The 18,486-nt window shown below is 46.8% G+C and overlaps 1 protein-coding gene across 2 annotated transcripts in view; it reads left to right on the top strand.

Annotated features, from left to right (window-relative positions):
- The window catches only part of LOC140395287 (neuropilin-2-like), a 181,678-nt gene that overhangs the window by 41,385 nt on the left and 121,807 nt on the right, over positions 1 to 18,486 (top strand). For both annotated transcript variants that reach the window (XM_072482875.1, XM_072482866.1), the window contains exons 3-6: positions 3,926 to 4,107; positions 12,477 to 12,707; positions 14,496 to 14,651; positions 16,342 to 16,511. In XM_072482875.1, coding sequence (XP_072338976.1) covers positions 3,926 to 4,107; positions 12,477 to 12,707; positions 14,496 to 14,651; positions 16,342 to 16,511 — 739 coding nt within the window. The remainder of the gene's footprint in view (positions 1 to 3,925; positions 4,108 to 12,476; positions 12,708 to 14,495; positions 14,652 to 16,341; positions 16,512 to 18,486) is intronic.

Consider the following 18,486-nt stretch of genomic DNA (forward strand, 5'->3'; position numbering starts at 1 on the left):
AATAAAGAAATTAGTTTCAAAACTGTTGTGGCCAAGTGAGTAGGAATGTCAGCCACGGTCTTCGTTCTTGATCATGATCCTGCAAATTCCGCAGTGTGTGGATAAGATATCAGCTCAGTACAGGATCGGGCGTGTCTGGGGCAGCCTCCTGGGTTGAATGGTGAACCCTTTCATCGCCCCAAACTGCTTTATTAGCACAAATAGGACATGCATTTCTGACTGTGTTAAATAGTAAAGTTGCAGCATTGTCTTTGCCGTCCTCTGCTGGTGGGAGTTGGGAATAACACCTCAGGCTGCCTGTGATTCCCCGGTCAGGAGAGACCATCTGAAGTGCCCCCGGAAATTGTCACCCTGCGTTAATGTAGTGCCTTCCACCTCCTCGATACGTCCTAAGGCGAGTCATATGTTTTTACAAAGCGTAGCTACTGTTGTAATGTAGTAAACAGGGCAGCCGATTAGTGCATAGCGAGGTCCCATGATAGCAATGTGATAATGAACAGGTAATCCACTTTAATGATGTTGGTTATAGGGTAAGTATTAGTCAGGACACCAGGGAGAACTCTCCTGCTCTTCTTTAAAATAATGCCATGATATCTTTTCATGTCCAGTTGTAAGGGCAGCCTGTTTAACATCTCATCCAAAAGATGGCACCTCCGTCAGTGCAGCACAGCCTCAGTGTAAACTGCTTCATTTTGCTAACCATGCAAAACTCTTTTCTTGATTCTGCCTTGTTTTATGCGCCAGGGTTTAGAGAACCCCAAAGTGTATCATGGAGTTCACCTGACCCACAACTTTTAATAGATTGTGGTATGGGGAGCACACTGCCCACTCTACAGGTGTGGTACAGCAGAAATGGAAAAGTATTTTTTCAAGCAAAACAATGTTTATTCTATGAACTCAAGTTAATCTTTTTAAAACATACAGTGAACATCTTAGCAACCACCAATTCAAATACAACCCCCAAAGAATACAGCACTAAGTAATCCTTTAAGCTTTTCTTTTAACATCCTTACGACTTAAAACACCTTTTAACAGAAGCACATCAGGTTTAGATTCACTACTGAAAACATTTATAATTCTGAATTCACCAAATGATCAAGTGATAGTCTTTTCATGGCAGAGAGAATAACAGTACACCTGCTTTGTCTGGCTTCAGCTCCAACATTGAAAACAAAACCAAAAAAAAAACCAGACACACCCAAGCTTTTCTCAAAGTGAAACTAAAAAGCAGAGCCAGAGCTCAGTTCCACCCACACTCTGACATCACTGCAGTAACATGAGCAGCCAAACATTTCTTAAAGCAACATTCTCATGCCACTTAGGACTCTTAACTTGCCAAAAAGATGCAGTATTGATCTTCCTAGATGCATCAAGGTTACAACACATGGTGAAGAAACTTTTCCTGAATTTGTTTTTAAGTAAATCAGCTTTTTTCTACCATTGCTTTCCCTTGTCTCAGGACTCTCTTCTAACGTTGCCCAGCTGTCCTGCCAACTCATATACAATTAAGAATTAAGCAATGCTCTGGGGATCCAAGTTCAAATCTCACCTTGCTAGATGGTGAAATTTGAATGGAATACAAATCTGGGCTTAAAAGCTTAATGGTGACCATTGTCGATTGTTGGAAAAACCTGTTTGGTTCACTCATGTCCTTTAAGGAAGGAAATCTGCCGTCATTACCTGGTCAGGCCTACATGTGACTCCAGACCCACATAAATGTGGTTGACTCTTAATTGTCCTCCGAAATGCTGAGCAAACCACTCAGTTCAAGGGAAATTAGGGGTGGGTAATAAATGCTGGCCCAGCCAGAGACACCCAAATCCCATGAACGAATTTTATAAAAAGCTTCTTTATCATGTGACAGGGCAGTCAGCGCTTGGGGTGGGACAGCAGGGTTAGTGCAGCATGCTTGCACTTGAAAATAACCTGTTGCAACTTGCATTTATATAGCGCCCTTACCGACACCAAACTGTTACATTCTAGTGCATTGCAATGATTGAGTCAGAGCACCAGAGAACTAGTTCAATGACTAGTTAAAGATTTATTAATTACAGTATCGTGGGAATGAAAACATTACTAAATTACTAAACTACGAACTGTTAGTAACTAGAGTATGAGAGCTAACACTAAACACGACTATCCACGACCACCTCTAAACCCAGACTCCTCCAGGCTGCAGTATCACGTGGTACATCTCTACTGCCACCTGCTGGTTGGAGGTCTGATGTGTTAACATACAGAATTGCTTATGCATATCACTACACAAACCTCACAAGAAAACATTAGCGCAGGTGTCCAAATGGCTGGTGTTAAAGTAAGAGAGAGAAGTAACAAGGCAGAGAGGCTTAGGGAGAGAATTGCACAGCTTCGGGCCTAAACAGCTGAAGAGATGGTTGACATTGGCAAAGAGACGGAACTCGGGGATGCGCAAGACGCCAAAATTGAAGGAGTGTAGCGTTCTTAGAAGGGTGTACAGGCGAAGGAGATTACAGGGAGGAGGGGAGGGAGGCCAGGGAGGAATGTGAATACAAGGTTGGGCGTAGAATTGAAAAAGGATTCGCTCTGAAATTCAGTACATTTACTGTGTTTCACTCATTAGATATTCAGGCAAACATTTAGTAGGTATCAGTTTCTAAAATACCGGTGGTCAATACCTATTGCTGGAAAATAACTAAATTGTCTGTCTTTCCCCCTTCCCCTTTTTTCCCCAAAGTTCCTGAATCTTAACTAAGGGTTTGCTGCCATGGGAACAGTCCTCAAGCAAGAGTCCTTTACATGTGAGAAAGAAAGGAGAAACGAGTATTGCACCTTTCATGACCTCAGGATATCCTGAAATACATTTACACCTAATGAAATAATGTTGAAGTGTAATTTGGAAATACAGCAACTAAATTGCGTACAGCAAGCTCCCACATTGTGATGATGACCCGATCATCTCTTTGTCATGATACTGGTTCAGTGATAAATATTGGCCAGAACACCCTGAACTAGTGCCCCACGGCTCTTATGGATCCAACTGAGAGGGCCTTACTTTGAGGTCTCATCTACAATGCTGCATCTCCGAGAGTGCAGCCTGGGATTTGTGCTCAAGTCTCTAGGGTAGAACTTAAACCCACAATCTTCTGCTTCAGAGGCAAGAGGGGTACCAGCTGGTGCCACAGTCAATATTTGCTCCTTAGCAGTGTTGTGTGGCCAAACCACTGCACAAACTCGATCCCTTGCAATCTGTATGTGAATTGTCCAACAGGGGTCGGTGATCGAGAAGTTAATTTCGATCTTGCTCATCCAGAAACACTTGAAGCCAGTTGCGGTCTTCACAGCTCTCCCATCGGTACAGGCAGGAACTGGTATTTGTCGCTCCATAAACCACAATATGTGGCATAGTGGGACACTGCACAGTATTGGAAACCAGACCCACAATCTTAATAGTCAAAACAAAATCAGCTCTTCACATGTATAGCTCGACAACTCCCCAATCTGCAACCTCTAGTGCCTAGAAGGCCAAGTTGGCCAAGTTGCCTTCCAAGTTGTACAGCACCCTGATTTGAAACTACACGCCACTTGGTCAAAATGAAGGAATTCTCTCCCTACCAGGTGCACCTCAAGGGCAATTGGGGATGGACACCACATGGAAATTAGCATGTTGCGGGGCGCAGGAGAGGAGGGGTTCAGACTTTGGGTAGCGGGGGATATTGGATCAGTTGCCCTTCAGGTTCCTAATTTGTATTTCATTGAGCTGATAGAAAGGAGGGTTTGAGATGCACTGAATCTACAATCCACAACCACCCCCCCCCCCCCCCCCCCCCATAGCACTGCCAGGGGTCAAAATGGCCACCCATTGTGTTTCCAGTGAGATAATTTGTGCACAATGCCAGCCAGCTCCCTCTATGTGTGACTTACTGTGCTCTGCTTGGCTTTTCCTAAGGTACGACTACATTGAAATCCGTGACGGAGAAGGGGAGAGTGCGGACCTGCTGGGTAAACACTGCGGGAATATTGCCCCATCATCCATTGTCTCCTCGGGCGCCGTGCTGTACATCAAATTTGTGTCAGACTATGCACACCAGGGAGCAGGATTCTCGCTGCGTTATGAAATCTTCAGGACAGGTTAGTCTTGCATCCTTTTCATGTTTGTAAAGTATGTAATGTAAATGTATAAGTATGTTGGCCGTGATTCTCGGGTTGCCGACGCTGAAATTGTGTTCGGCGATCGGCCGGATGATACCCGTTTCCGACCAAATCGGAGGCGGCGCCGCTTTCGCGATGCTCTAAAGCGGCATACTCTAGGAGTACACCGCACGCCGTATCGACGGCCTCAGGACGTTGCCTGAGGCCCACCTCCCGATGCTCCGCCCCCGACCGGCCGAGTTCCCGACGTGAGGGCCTCTCATGGTCTTATCTTTCGGGAAAACGGCGCGGTGGCTGCGGACTCAGACAAGCGCAGCCGCAGTCGGGGGGGACGGGGGACGAGGGGATCCCCGATAAGGGAGGCCTTTGTCAGGATTGGGGGCACTGGTGGGGGGGTGGTCCGGGGCTCGTAAGCCGGCCAAAGGGAGGGGCACTATTTTGCAGGCCAGATCCGCGCGCGCCGTGTTGCAGAGCGCGGCCGCTGCAGGCCACCGCCATGTGTATGTGCGGCCACGAACCCGGCAATTCTCCGGGCCGTATCGGTAGCTAGAGCCGGGTGCTCTATGCTGCTCGGCTGCTCGCCCCCCAACCAGACGGAGGATTGATGGCCGTTTTGCGCCGAATGTTCGGCGGTAAAACGCGACCGTTCCCACACCGGCGTGAGCCTCAAAAACGGAGAATCCAGCCCATTGTCTATACAATTTCTATGAACTTTGTGTTTGTTATGTCTATTTCCAGAGGCATTTTATGGCAGACACTATTTTGAATAAGCAAAACGCGCAGGGTAGAATCCCACAGAATTGTAAATTGTAAATCTCTGGCTGTATGTGGACATACACTGTCAGCCGTAACACATTTGTTAGCGTTCTAACTTTCTGCTGAAGCACAAGGTCCGGGTTCAAGTCTCAGGCCAGGGCTTAAGCACAAAGATAAAGCCGAGATTCCAGTGCAGTACTGAGGGAGCACTGCACTGTTGCTGGTGCCGTCTTTCAGATGAGATATTAAACCCAGGCCCATGCTGCCTGCTCAGATGGATGACTTTCGAAGAAGAACACTGGAGTTTTCGCCCGTGTCCCAAATGCAGCACTAGTAGAAAACATGATTTGGCCGTCATTACTGTTTGTGGGAATTTGCTGTGCGCAAATTGGCTGCTGTATTTCCTGCATTACAAAGCGATCACATGTCAAAAGTACTTCATCGTTTGTAATGTGCTTTGAGGCATCGAGTCGTCATGAAAAGCGCCATGTAAATCCCAAGTCCTTCTTTCTTTAAACACAGGGGTGGGTAAGGCGTTCCTCAGTGTCAATCATAGTGAAATGGTGAATCCCACCTGTATAAGCCTGAGAGAATGAGGGAGCATGTGCCCCACTCTGTGGATGCTGTACCCTTGGGTTGCCAACTCCTCTTTGGTGTATTCCAGGAGGTTTTACTGCATGACCTCATGCCATGGACCGTGCTCCCCACCCGACTGTAATTGGTCCATCCTCCGGGCAGTCTGTAGGCCCACAGCCAATTGGAAAGGGGACAGACTTCTTGTTGCCCAATTAGATTCATTGTGACTGCCAAGCAGCCTTTCCCTGTGCCCCCACCTCTCACCAACCGTCTGAAATATTTTACAATTAATAACTAACCATTTACAAAAAACAAGGGGGAAATCACGATTTTTGTTTATTGATTTTTGTTCGTGGAGATTAATCTCCAATTCCGGGAGATACCAGGACAATACGGGGAAAAGGCAGGGGAATGGCACTAAGCCATTGTGGGCGGCACGGTAGCACAGTGGTTAGCACTGCTGCTTCACAGCACCAGGGTCCCAGGTTCGATTCCCGGCTTGGGCCACTGTCTGTGCGAGTCTGCACGTTCTCCCCGTGTCTGCGTGGGTTTCCTCCGGTTTCCTCCCACAAGTCCCGAAAAACGTGCTTGTTAGGTAATTTGGACATTCTGAATTCTCCCTCTGTGAACCCGAACATGCGCCGGAATGTGAATGTGGCGACTAGGGGCTTTTCGCAGTAACTTAATTGCAGTAATAATGTAAGATTATTATTATTATTGTTCCAGTAGACACCAAGATGACGGTTTAAACAGATTTATTCTAAACTCAAAAGTAAATCCGCATGCGCAGTGCACATCACAAGTGCCCCAGCCAGAACTGATCAGAATGCCCGGTCCGGGTCTCGGATGGCATATAAAGGGCTCGGTAACGAGTCCCCGCTGGGTGGGCTTCTGCCTGTTTCCATGGGAACTCGTACTCTACGAGCCTCACAGGGAGATCGATGAGTGGTTCACCATGGCCTCGTGAGGGCTATCACAGCCGTGATGCTCGCTTGGAGAGCCAGTGCAGACACGATGGGCCAAATGGCCTCCTTCTGCGTCATAGTAATTCTGAGATTCTGTGAAACCTGAAGGGTTGGCAATCCTACTGTAAAGGGTGAGCACTGCTGGGACAGGGAGACAGGGGAGGAAGAAGGAAGGGGTTTGGGGCTGGGGCAAGGTCAATAATTGACAGAACAAACTTTTGGGAAGCTCAGCATATTGTTCGCCTATTGCGAGAGGCGATAACCAACTGGAGTGGCCTTGAGGATTTTACAGAGGCCTGGACTTTACTCGTTGGCTTGTTGACTGTTTGATCAGGAGCCAAGAATGAAGCTGCTGTTTATTTAGCAGTGGAGCTGAGAGCTGAGAGAGCGGATGATTTGTGACCTGTCCCACCTCCTGCTTCTCCCTCTTACAACTTCTTGCGCTTCTGTGTTTACATTCTGCGAGCAGTCAGCAGCCAAGAAATATGAATAGATGTTTACTTCTAAACTTTCCTCTGCTCCCGATTCAATGCAAAAAACCAAGGCTTGGATAGAGAGAGAGAGGCAGAGAGAGAGAGAGAGAGTGATGGAAAAACAGAGCGGAAATGGGACAGGAAGACAGAGGGAGAAAGGCAAATAGGGAACAACAGAAAGACTACAAAGGATATATGGAGATTCAGAAAGATTTGAAGAAGAGAACGAGAGACAGAGGATAAATTGATATTGAGACACAAATAGAGAAAGAGAGAGAGATTTAGAGAGACATAAACAGAGGCTGAGGAGAGATCACACATTCCGAGACATCTTCAAAGTTCTTAGCACCTTTCAGACAAAATCCACATTTTATTTTGTAACAACGTATAAGAGGATTGTGATGTAAACTGTGCTTTCTCTCTCCACCCCCAGTCTCCTCTGCTTGCCTCCCAAGGATGCTGATTCTCGCTGGAGAACATTCTAGGGGTTACCAGAAACTCTTCCCCCTCTCACTCCCCCAACATCCCTCTGGAAGTGCTCAGCTAAGGGCGCCTATTTTGAATGAATGGCAACAGGCTGTTCACGTGTGTTAAATGTCAGAACCCTGGCTAATCCTGTCCTAACTCACACCACGTCCCATTCACCCACCACCCCTTTGCCCACTGGCTGACATTGACTCCTAGTCTGGCACATCTCAAATTTAAGTTTCCAGTCTTTTGGCGTTTAAATCCTTCCCTATCTTTGTAGCCTCCTCTCGCCTGACAATTCACTGAGGACCTCTATGTTTCTCAAGTTCTGACTTCTTGCGTGTTGCTGATTTCCATCAACCCCGTCAGTGGTGACTATGCCGTCAGCTGCCCAGGCCTAAACTCTGGAATTCACCTCACTTTAAACCTCTCTGTGACTCGGCCACTTTCTCCTCCTTTAAGACACTCCACCCAACCTGACTCGTTGAGCGTGGCCACTTATCCTAGTATCTCCTTATGTGGCTCAGTGTGAAATGTTATCCGATAAAGTGGGATTCAGAGTGAGGAGCCTTGGAATGATTTACTGCACTGAAGAAACCACATCAAATCCTGTTGTTGTTCTCATCCACAGCCCACACAAAATCACTTCCCACTAAGGGGTAGTGGATATGGATCAGTAGCAGGAACCCTGACAGATTTTGTGTCACTGCCCCCATCAAACTCCCCAACCCACAAGTTAATAATTCTCTAAAGGAAGTCTCATTTTGCTTGTTTACATTACAAAATTGCTCCTTATATTGTGGCTGCACGCGAACACAGTTAACCCAAATGTTGTGAATGCAAATACCTCAGTTTCTGGCCTTAGGCCTTCTCTGCTGTCAAGGGGCAGCCACACATTCTTGGCGGTGTGTAACGTGATGCAAGTTGCTGACTCAATCCACAATGAGAGTGGTTACAAATCCCTGGATCAGCTCTGGTCTCAGCTTAAGAGAGATCGCTCAGGATTCTGGACTTCCTAAACTTACAGCTGCTGCGCGTGGTGCCCTGAACAGGACTAGACCCATTCAGCCCTTCCAACTTGTTGTTCCTGGTCAGTCTGTGTGCATCTACCGCCCTGAGCCAAGCTAGTGGAAGGTGATGGGGGTGGTGGGGGGGTTGGGGAGCGCTGGCAGTAGTGGGGTGGGGAATGCCAGGTGCAGTTTCTTGTATAATCATCTTCTCCGCATTGCTGGTAGTGTCGCCAACTCTGGTTGGACACATGTTCCTGCAGATTTCACAACATGACCACAAATCACCCTGCTGCCCCTTCCCCGCCCACTCCTGCTCATTGGTCGACCAGCACATAGGTCCTCAAGGTGCTCCACCCTCCTCTGACTGATTGATAAATGAACTGATACTTTGGTAGCAAATTAGATGATTTTTGAGTGACTGTCAGACTTTTCACCCCATTTCCCCATATTTTCAACAACTAACTGATAAACAACAGCATTCAAACAAAATGAAGAAAATATTTATTAATATTCCTAAAAATGGGGCAGCATGGTAGTACAAGTGGATAGCACTGTGGCTTCACAGTGCCAGGGTCCCAGGTTCGATTCCCCGCTGGGTCACTGTCCGTGCAAAGTCTGCACATTCTCCCCGTGTCTGTATGGGTTTTCTCCGGGCGCTCCGGTTTCCTCCCACAGTCCAAAGACGTGCAGGTTAGGTGGATTGACCATGCTAAATTGCCCTTAGTGTCCAAAAAGGTTAGGAGGGGTTATTGGGTTCCGGGGATAGGGTGGAAGTGAGGGCTCGAGTGGGGCGGTGCAGACATGATGGGCCCAATGGCCTCCTTCTGCACTGTATGTTCTATGTTCTATGTTTTCATAATTATTCTGGTCACCATGCTTTAGGAAGTATGTGAAGATCCTTGTGAGGGTACAGAGAAGATTTACCAAAATCCTTCCGGGGATGGGGAATTTCATCTGCAAGATTAGGTTGGAGAAGCTGGAGTTGTTCTCCTTAGAGCAAAGGACATTGAGGTGTACGAGATTATGAGAGGTTTAGAAATGGCAGACAAATTAAATCTGCTCCTATTAGCTGCTCAGACAAGGAGTAAGAGCACGGATTTTAGACTTTGGGCAAGAAATACAGGGATGTGTGGAGATCATTTTTACGTGCCAAATGGTAATGACTTGGGAGTCAGTGCCTATGAGGGTGATGGAACAGGATGCGATCGATGATGTCCAAAGGGAATTGAGTAGTCACTTCAGGAATTGGACCTTTAGGGTACAGTGATAGAGCAGGAGGGGAGCGCAGTTGACTGGATTGTTCTACAGAGAGCTGGTATGGACTCGATGGTGCAAATGGTCTCCTTCTGTGCAGTAATGACTATTCTACTATTCCCTGGATGGGCTGCTTGCAAACATGCTCTGAGGATGAATCTGTCATTCCTGAAGACTCCAGGGCACTTTGGGATGGTTCGGGTGACCCTGAATGCTAGAACAGCACCATCTGGTGTACAGGCTAAGTCAGTATCCATGCATTTCTATGGATATAGCACTGGCCATTCCTGAGAGCTGGGATAAATCCAGACAATGAGGGCATGTTGAGTGAGCTCAATCAGTATTACTTCTGACTTTGCCTCAATGATTGAACAAAACCAGTGGAGATTAAACAGTCTGTGCATGCAGTTTGAAGGCATGGCTTCGGAGTGTGCAGATCAACAGCAGGCCTGCAGTTCATTTTGGAGGCAATCAAGAGGGCCTGTCAAGAAGAAAAACAAAAGTTTGTCAAACGGCATCCAAGGCTTCAGCCTGAAACATGAGATGGTTTATATGTCATCTGCACCATTAAGAGATTGCTTTGCTCCTTGTATCGCATGATCCAAGCCAGCTGCTGTTATTTATGATGTGTCCAGCTGCTTTTGTTCTATGCGATTGTTCAACTCAAACTCACTTAACTGTATGTCCCGAGGGGGTCGGTGGCAATTACAGCGAGACAGTGTGACACTGGGACAGGCTCTGTGTGTTGTTAGCAGTCTGAGAGACACAGCATTGCAGAGTAGGAAGAGGCTGTCAGACAGATGGATTTTTAATGTAATGCATGTGAACGGGTGGCAAGGAAATTAAACGGGCCAGATCTTGCTGGAAGCTAATTGTATGTGAGCGATGTTCGGTGCTATTAATGAACCAACCGGTCAGCAAATTGAGACGATTATGAGATACGCTGTGAGCTGCCAATTTCCAGAACTCTCTGGTCGATTTACGCTGCTTAGACAATCGGCACCTCGCCTAACCTTAGCCTCTCCGTTATTTTGAAGAACATGTTGGATTTCCATATTGATTTCTCATTAAACTTGCCACTGAAAGAAAATGTTGCTAATTCATAGCGCAACTGCCCGTTTAACAATGTGGCAATTGGTAATGCAATCTCAATCAGTCCCTCTGGCCCACAAAGTGAACAATTTAAACAGTTCTCTCATTCTTGCATGTGGTAAATTGTTGTTAGAGATTTCCAAAATGTCAAATTTTAAATGTTGCGTTTTTTTTCTCCATTCAATCTCTTTCTCTTTCTTAATCCAACCCTTCTCCCCCTCTCATTCATTTCTCTTTCTGTACTTGATTGTCTCTAATTCGCTCTACTTCCTTCACTGTCATTCCTCCGTTTCTTTCCCAATCCTTCACTCTTGTTGGTTAAGGAGATGGGCTGTTTTACCCATAGACCACGGAGGTCCCAGATGCCCATTACCCCATTTACAGATTGCATGGGGTGGCGGTGGTGTGGTGGTGTTGTCAGTGGGTTGGCAATCCAGAGACCCAGTGACTCTGGGGATGTGGGTTCTAATCCCATCACGGCAGATGGTGAAATTTAATTCAATGACAATCTGGAATTGAAAGTCTAATGACCAAGAGACCATTGCCGATTGTCATAAAAACCCATCTGGTTCACTGATGAAGGAAATCTGCCATCCTGTGCGTGACTCCTGACCCAATACAATGTGCGTGACTCTTAAATGTCCTCTGAGATAGCCTAGCAAGTAACACAGTTCAAGGGCAATTAGGGATGGCCAATAAATACTGGCCCAGCCAGTGCCACCCACATCCCATGAAACAAATAGGTGGAAAAAAATGGATAAAATGGGTTCTGAAGAAGAGTCATCTCTCGCTGCAGAGAGATTCAGATTTGCAGCATCGACTTTTAGTCTGATAAATAGATTTTGTGGTGAAGGATGCAGAATAATATCAAAAAAGTAATAAACACCAAGAGATAACATATTCTGTCAAGACCCACATTACAGATTTGGACTTTAGCAGTGTCGTTTGCTGATTTTGAGACAGCTAGCGTGCTAGGCGTTACTCAATGCACGATAAACTCAACCAGGCTGCCTGGTGGTGGTGGGGGTAGGGGATGGGGGAGGGAGAGGGAGGAGTGGGATGCTGGGTACCGTGAGCCTGTGGTTTGGTAATCCAAAGTGATGAGAAGTGGCTGGTTACTCACGCCAATAGGCGATGGGAAAACTGCTTAATGCCCTTCACATTCATCTGCAAAATTGTGCCCGACACATTGAATCATAGAGAGATAATGGTACCGAAGGAGCTGCTTGGATAAAGGAACGAGCCACCTAGCCCATTCTCACTTTCTGGCATTTTATACTTCAGGTGCACATCCTGGCACCTTTTAAATGAGATGGGGTTTTCTGCCCCGACCACCCTTTCAGGCAGTAATTTCCAGATCCCTCCATCTTCAGTGAGAAAAGTTATTTTCCTCATTTCTCCTCCATTCCTAATTCCTACTACCAATCACTTTAAATCTATGCCCCCTGGTCACTGATCTCTCTGCTAAGGTAAATGGAACTTTTCGATGTGTCCAGGTTCCTCACAATTTTGTATGTCTCAATCCCAAAATTTCCCCTCTGCCTCCTCTGTTCCAAGGAGAACAACCTGAGCCTATCCAACCTTTCCTAGTAGCTGCAATCTTACAGTCCTGGCAACATCCTCGCAAATCTCCTCTGCACCCTCTCCAGTGCAATTATATCCTGAGGAGAAAGAAGAAGCCCATGAAAGCTGGTGGGAGGAGGAAGAAGGGTGCATTGCCATTCTGACTGGTTGCCTTATCACCTTCTTTGCAGGGTCCGACGATTGCTCCAGGAACTTCACTGCCCCCAGTGGCACGATAGAGTCTCCCAGGTTTCCCGACAAATACCCTCACAATCTGTACTGCACTTACATCATTCAGGCACCGCCCAGGTCAGAAGTGACCCTCACCATGCTGACCTTTGACCTGGAATATGACCCCCTGCAGATTGGACCAACAGACTGCAGATATGACCATCTCGATGTCTGGGACGGCCTTCCAGAAGGTAAGGGCAGCCATAGCGATATGCAAGGTCGACCGTCTGTTGGGAGCTTTACGTATTTCTCACTCAAACCTCTTCATTTTCTTCTGTTAAATATGTCATGTTTAAGCCTTTTGACCCAGTTAGCTCAGTGGCACTTTTTAATTGAACTCTTTTCCCAGATTTAAGTTGGACATTGGTTTGGCCTGGCATAAATCGCACTTACCAAGAAAGGGAGCATTTGCTAAGCTGTGAGATGGCCCAAGGCCTCTGAACAGTGGAAATTAAGACACAGTCAGCCGTGAGCGTACTAGTCCCTCATTCAGTTGCTGCATTGTTCAGTGAACAGTGTTTTCCCAGATGGTAAGGAAGGAACATCGGGGAAACTGCCCCGGGGCAATCCCATCCCAAGCTCTAGGGGTGCTGGGAGTGGAGGGTAAGTTACGGGCCTTATTTGGACCTACTGGGTTTTTTTCTGGGTCTGTCAAAGATGGCTGTCGATCTGTAGGTCGGGGGTGCTGGTGGGAGTGGTGGGGCCAGAGCTGGTGGCTACTTTGGCTGTCTGCCTCTCCCCCATATTCTTCTGTGCATCCTGGTAGCCCTGGTAAGCTAGAGGCCTTCAATGACTTGTGGATAACAAAGACACTGGTCTGTATTGTAGATATCAAGAACCATGTTATTATTCAGTTTGATCTATTTTTCCTTTTTTTAATAGTGGATAGTGATACCTATAGTGTCTTATTGATTCTTTTGGATAAAGAATGTAGTGATTACATTTTTAAAAAAATGTAGAGTACCCAAATTCTTTTTTTTTCAATTAAGGGGAAATTTAGCATGGTCAATCCACCAACTCTGCACATCTTTGGGTTGTGGGGGTGAGACCCACGCAGACACGGGGAGAATGTGCAAACCTCACGTGGCCAGTGACCCGGGCTGGGATCAAACCCGGGTTCTTGGTGCTGTGAGACAGAAGTGCTAGCCACTGCGCCACCGAGCTGCCCTTGTGATTACATTTTTTGAGTGGTACAGTGGTTAGCACTGCTGCCTCACAGCATCAGGGGCCCAGGTTCAATTCTGGCCTTGGGTGACTTTATGGAGTTTGCACATTCTCCCCGTGTCTACATGGGTTTCTTCCGGATGCTGCGGTTCCTCCCATAGTCCAAAGATGTGTAGGTTAGGTGGATTAGCCATGCTAAATTACCCCTTTTTAAAAGAAATTTAGAGTACCATTTATTATTTCCAATTAAGGGGCAATTTAGCATGGCCAGTCCACATACCCTTGAATTACCCCTTAGTGTCCAAAGATGTGCAGATTGGGTGGGGTGGCCATAATCAACACACAGGGTTATGAGGATAGGGTGAGGGAGTGCTCCTAGGCAACGTGTTCTTTCAGATGGTTGGTGCTGACTCGATGGGCTGAATGGCCTCCTTCTGCACTGTAGGGGTTCAGTGGATTCTATTCTATGGAGTGGGGTAAGTATGTGACACTTAGAGAGCCCACAAAAGAAACAACATAAGAAATCAAATAGATTGCAAAAAAGGTTCACTTTAGTTCCTTGATAAAATGTCCCTGTGTAATAATATCCTCATGCCTGTCAAACACAAACTCTGATGAGAGTTTAAAGTCTTAAGGTTGAGTTACCCTGAAGGATCGCACCTGAAATCTTAACCAACTTTCAGTTCAAACTTCTGTATTTATGGCGCATTTTAATTTTTATGGGAGGTTTCAAATTGGAAGGGAAAAGTCTCATAGAAAATGTTCCAGCTTTCAAACTCTGTTTACTCCTCTACCCCATCAACCCCTCCTCACAGTGAGCCCTCTGATTGGACGCTATTGTGGTTCAAAGATCCCAGCCGTGATCCGTTCTGACACTGGAATCATGTCGCTCACCTTCCTCACGGATATGGCCGTGGCTAAAGATGGTTTCGCTGCCGAGTATAACATCACAACGAAAGACACTGTGGACTGTAAGTAGCGAATTGGAGCTTCACAGGGGATGGGCAACTCATAGAGGTTTCGGGGCTGACCTTTCACCTTCAGGACCTGGACTTAAATCAAGTTCAGATGGATTTAAGGATAAAAGGATACCTATTGATACAGGGACCCCAATTAAAATGAGCACATAAAGAGGCTGGTCTTACCCAATGACCAGCCCATCAACCTAACTGGACCATAAATTGTTGGCCTCACTTTGCTATTTCTGAAGACTGGCTGATATGGGGAAGTTGTCATGTTGGTTTAATGGGGAACTATGCTGAGATGATTATGTCCCAGATACATGCACACCCCATACATCTTGTCTCAGTTTTAATTCTTGAATCAGTGGGACAATGCTATTTTAGCATCCAGTCATTGAGTCTCCTTCTGTTTCCCTACCCCGCCCCTAGCCACTGCCCCATTACCTCCTCTTACCTATAGGCGTATAAGACCTGCATCTAGTGAATGTCCATTACATCTCAGACATGTGTGTCAAAGGCATTTTTAAAAATGTCAGTAATTTCATGGTGGCTTCTTCTGCTCTGGCACCAGTGATCCTTCACCCTTGGGGCAGAAACTCAAAGCGGATGGTGTAACATGGGCCACCCAGCCATTATGTGTCCCACATAGTATTTAATTCTGCTGAAGCAAATAGTTAGTATGACACTGCCTGTTTTGTCCTGTGTCCCTTAACCCCGCCAAGCCAGATTTCGAACCCGCAATGCCCGATCACACTGTGGTGTCAGACACACCTTCAGTGTTGTCCGAATTATCGAGACTCCTTTATCGGAAGGTAATTTTGCTCCTTTAACGTTTTATGAAGAGTAACACCAAAACAAATCTAGGATCCATCTCAAAACTATAAATAATGTTACCTAGTACCGTTCTCACCAGGTCCCCTTCACTCATCACCCATGTGCTCTTCACCTGTATCGTCACCTGGTCCAGCAACACCTAAATTTTAAAATTCTGAGCCTTGTATTCAAATCCTCGATGGTCTTACCCCTGTCGATGTCTGTGACCTCCTTCACCCTCCGAGGCCTCTAGGCTCCTCCAGATGAGGCCTTCTAAGTCTTCAGTCACTTCCTGGGAGATGTGGCTCTAACTTCTAGGGCGGGGTCCTCCAGTCCTGCGATGGTCCCCTGGCGGCAGGATGGGCGAGCCAAACGAAACATCGTAGATTTCGGCGGAACCAGAAGATTCTGCCGGTGGCCAATGGTGAGCCACCTCCACCGCCAGAAAACACGCTATGGTGAGGCCGTAACATGCTGCCCCCCTAGGCCCTGCCCCTTAGTCCTTGACTTCCCAACCAGCAGAAATTATTTATTTCTTCCTACCCAATTTGTTCCCCTTAACAGCTTGAAAACCTTGATCAAATGAGCCCTAAATCCTCTAAATTCCACGGAATGCAACACCAATCTGTGTTACCTCTCCTCATAATCTAACCCTTGGTGTCCTGGAAACATTGTGGCACATACATGGCTGGCAGAGGGCAGGTACATGTGTTCCCTTTGATCCTTGTATATCACTGTCAACCACCTGATACGCATCTTTAATTTACCAGTGGCCCCCCTCTATCCTTTCGACCGTTTAGACTAATCTTTGTAAAAGCCAAACTCCAGCCACGCACACACTGAGTCAAAGGTTACATCACATTAATATGTTCAATTGTACTTCCAGCCTATCAATGCAACAGTCCGCTGGGAATGGAATCTGGTCAGATCAGTAATATGCAGATCACGGCTACATCTTCCTATTCCTATGGAAACTGGGATGCGGCCCAAGGGCGGCTCAATTACCATATAAATGGTTGGACACCCAACGAGGACACCACCAGGGAATGGATCCAGGTATGTCAAGGATTTCAAACCAGGAGGAAGATCCCAAAATATGGCCTGTAGGGTTCAGGTGCAGGGATGGATTGTGCTTGCTGACCTGTGTCCAAGAGATCTTTATCCAGGACACCTGTTGGGGGTTAGGGTACTACCAGCAGCTACTAAAGGCCCTACCATTGGCTGTACAGTGCTGCCAAAGGTATTTTGGAGGGTACAGAGGCAGTGTAGAATTGGTCATTGGCGGCCCCATCATAATGGACATGAAAATGACGATGGACTTAGATAATGAAAGGCTTTGCCAGGATCTCAATTTGTTATTGAGAACTCGCCTGCATTGAGCAATTTCTCCATTTCACTCATAGAATTACATAGATGGTTTAACAGACCATTCGACCGTCTGCTCCATGCTGTCTCAACAGGAACCTTCTTACACCCCCTCTTCATCTTACTCTATCAACACATCCTTCTATTCCTTTTCCCTTCATGTGTTTATCCAGCTTCCTCTCAGATGCGTCCATGCTAAAACCACTAAGTGTTAATGAACATTCGTAGAGAGTCTCTACTGAATTTCTCTCCGGTTGAAAGGGAATCTGTGGGGCTGTGGGATGTTTTATCTATTAGACTGCACCTGAATTAACATTGATCCACTTTCATTAGCCAGTGCTGCTCAGGAATGCCAGACAGTGGGCTCTGCACTAAATGGCAATGGATTGATGACAGCTTTTAACCTGAGTTCACCCTTCCATTGATTTTACTGTCATTCCAATCTCCTCAGGCTGGGTCAGGTTTAGTACCAGGTAGGCTTGATGCATCCAGATTCTCTCTGCTCTGCCTCTTGCCGTGACAATTGCCAACCCTTCAAGATTGCCCCCAGGAGTTCAGGAATTAAAGATCAGCCTCCCACGCCACTGCTGCGAGGGAAGGAGAAATAAAATCAGCGGGGGCATTTAAAAACAAAACTTGCGATTTCAAAACAATTTTCTCCGAGCACTTTAGTTCTATTAATTATAAATTTCTGAAATATGGGAAGAAGCCTATTGACTGACAGTCTCGAATCATCCAATCAGGAAATAATGTATCTGCTTGTTCTCCAATTGGCATCCACTCCCCTCACCACTTTAACCATCTACTCCCCTCACCACCTTAACCATCCACTCCCCTCACCACTTTAACCATCTACTCCTCTCACCACCTTAACCATCCACTCCCCTCACCACCTTAACCATTCACTCCCCTCACCACTTTAACCATCTACTCCCCTCACCACTTTAACCATCCACTCCGTTCACCACTTTAACCATCCACTCCCCTCACCACCTTAACCATCCACTCCCCTCACCGCTTTAACCATCCACTCCCCTCACCACCTTAACCATCCACTCCCCTCACCGCTTTAACCATCCACTCCGTTCATCACTTTAACTATCTACTCCCCTCACCGCTTTAACCATCCACTCCCCTCACCACCTTAACCATCCACTCCCCTCACCACTTTAACCATCCACTCCGTTCACCACTTTAACCATCCACTCCCCTCACCACCTTAACCATCCACTCCCCTCACCACCTTAACCATCCACTCCCCTCACCACTTTAACCATCCACTCCGTTCACCACTTTAACTATCTACTCCCCTCACCACTTTAACCATCCACTCCCCTCACCGCTTTAACCATCCACTCCCCTCACCACCTTAACCATCCACTCCCCTCACCACTTTAACCATCCACTCCCCTCACCACTTTAACCATCCACTCCGTTCACCACTTTAACCATCCACTCCCCTCACCACTTTAACCATCCACTCCCCTCACCACCTTAACCATCCACTCCCCTCACCGCTTTAACCATCCACTCCCCTCACCACTTTAACCATCCACTCCCCTCACCACTTTAACCATCCACTCCCCTCACCACCTTAACCATCCACTCCCCTCACCACTTTAACAATCCACTCCCCTCACCACCTTAACCATCCACTCCCCTCCCC

This window comes from Scyliorhinus torazame, chromosome 2 (assembly GCF_047496885.1).
Source record: "Scyliorhinus torazame isolate Kashiwa2021f chromosome 2, sScyTor2.1, whole genome shotgun sequence".
Lineage (NCBI taxonomy): Eukaryota > Metazoa > Chordata > Chondrichthyes > Carcharhiniformes > Scyliorhinidae > Scyliorhinus > Scyliorhinus torazame.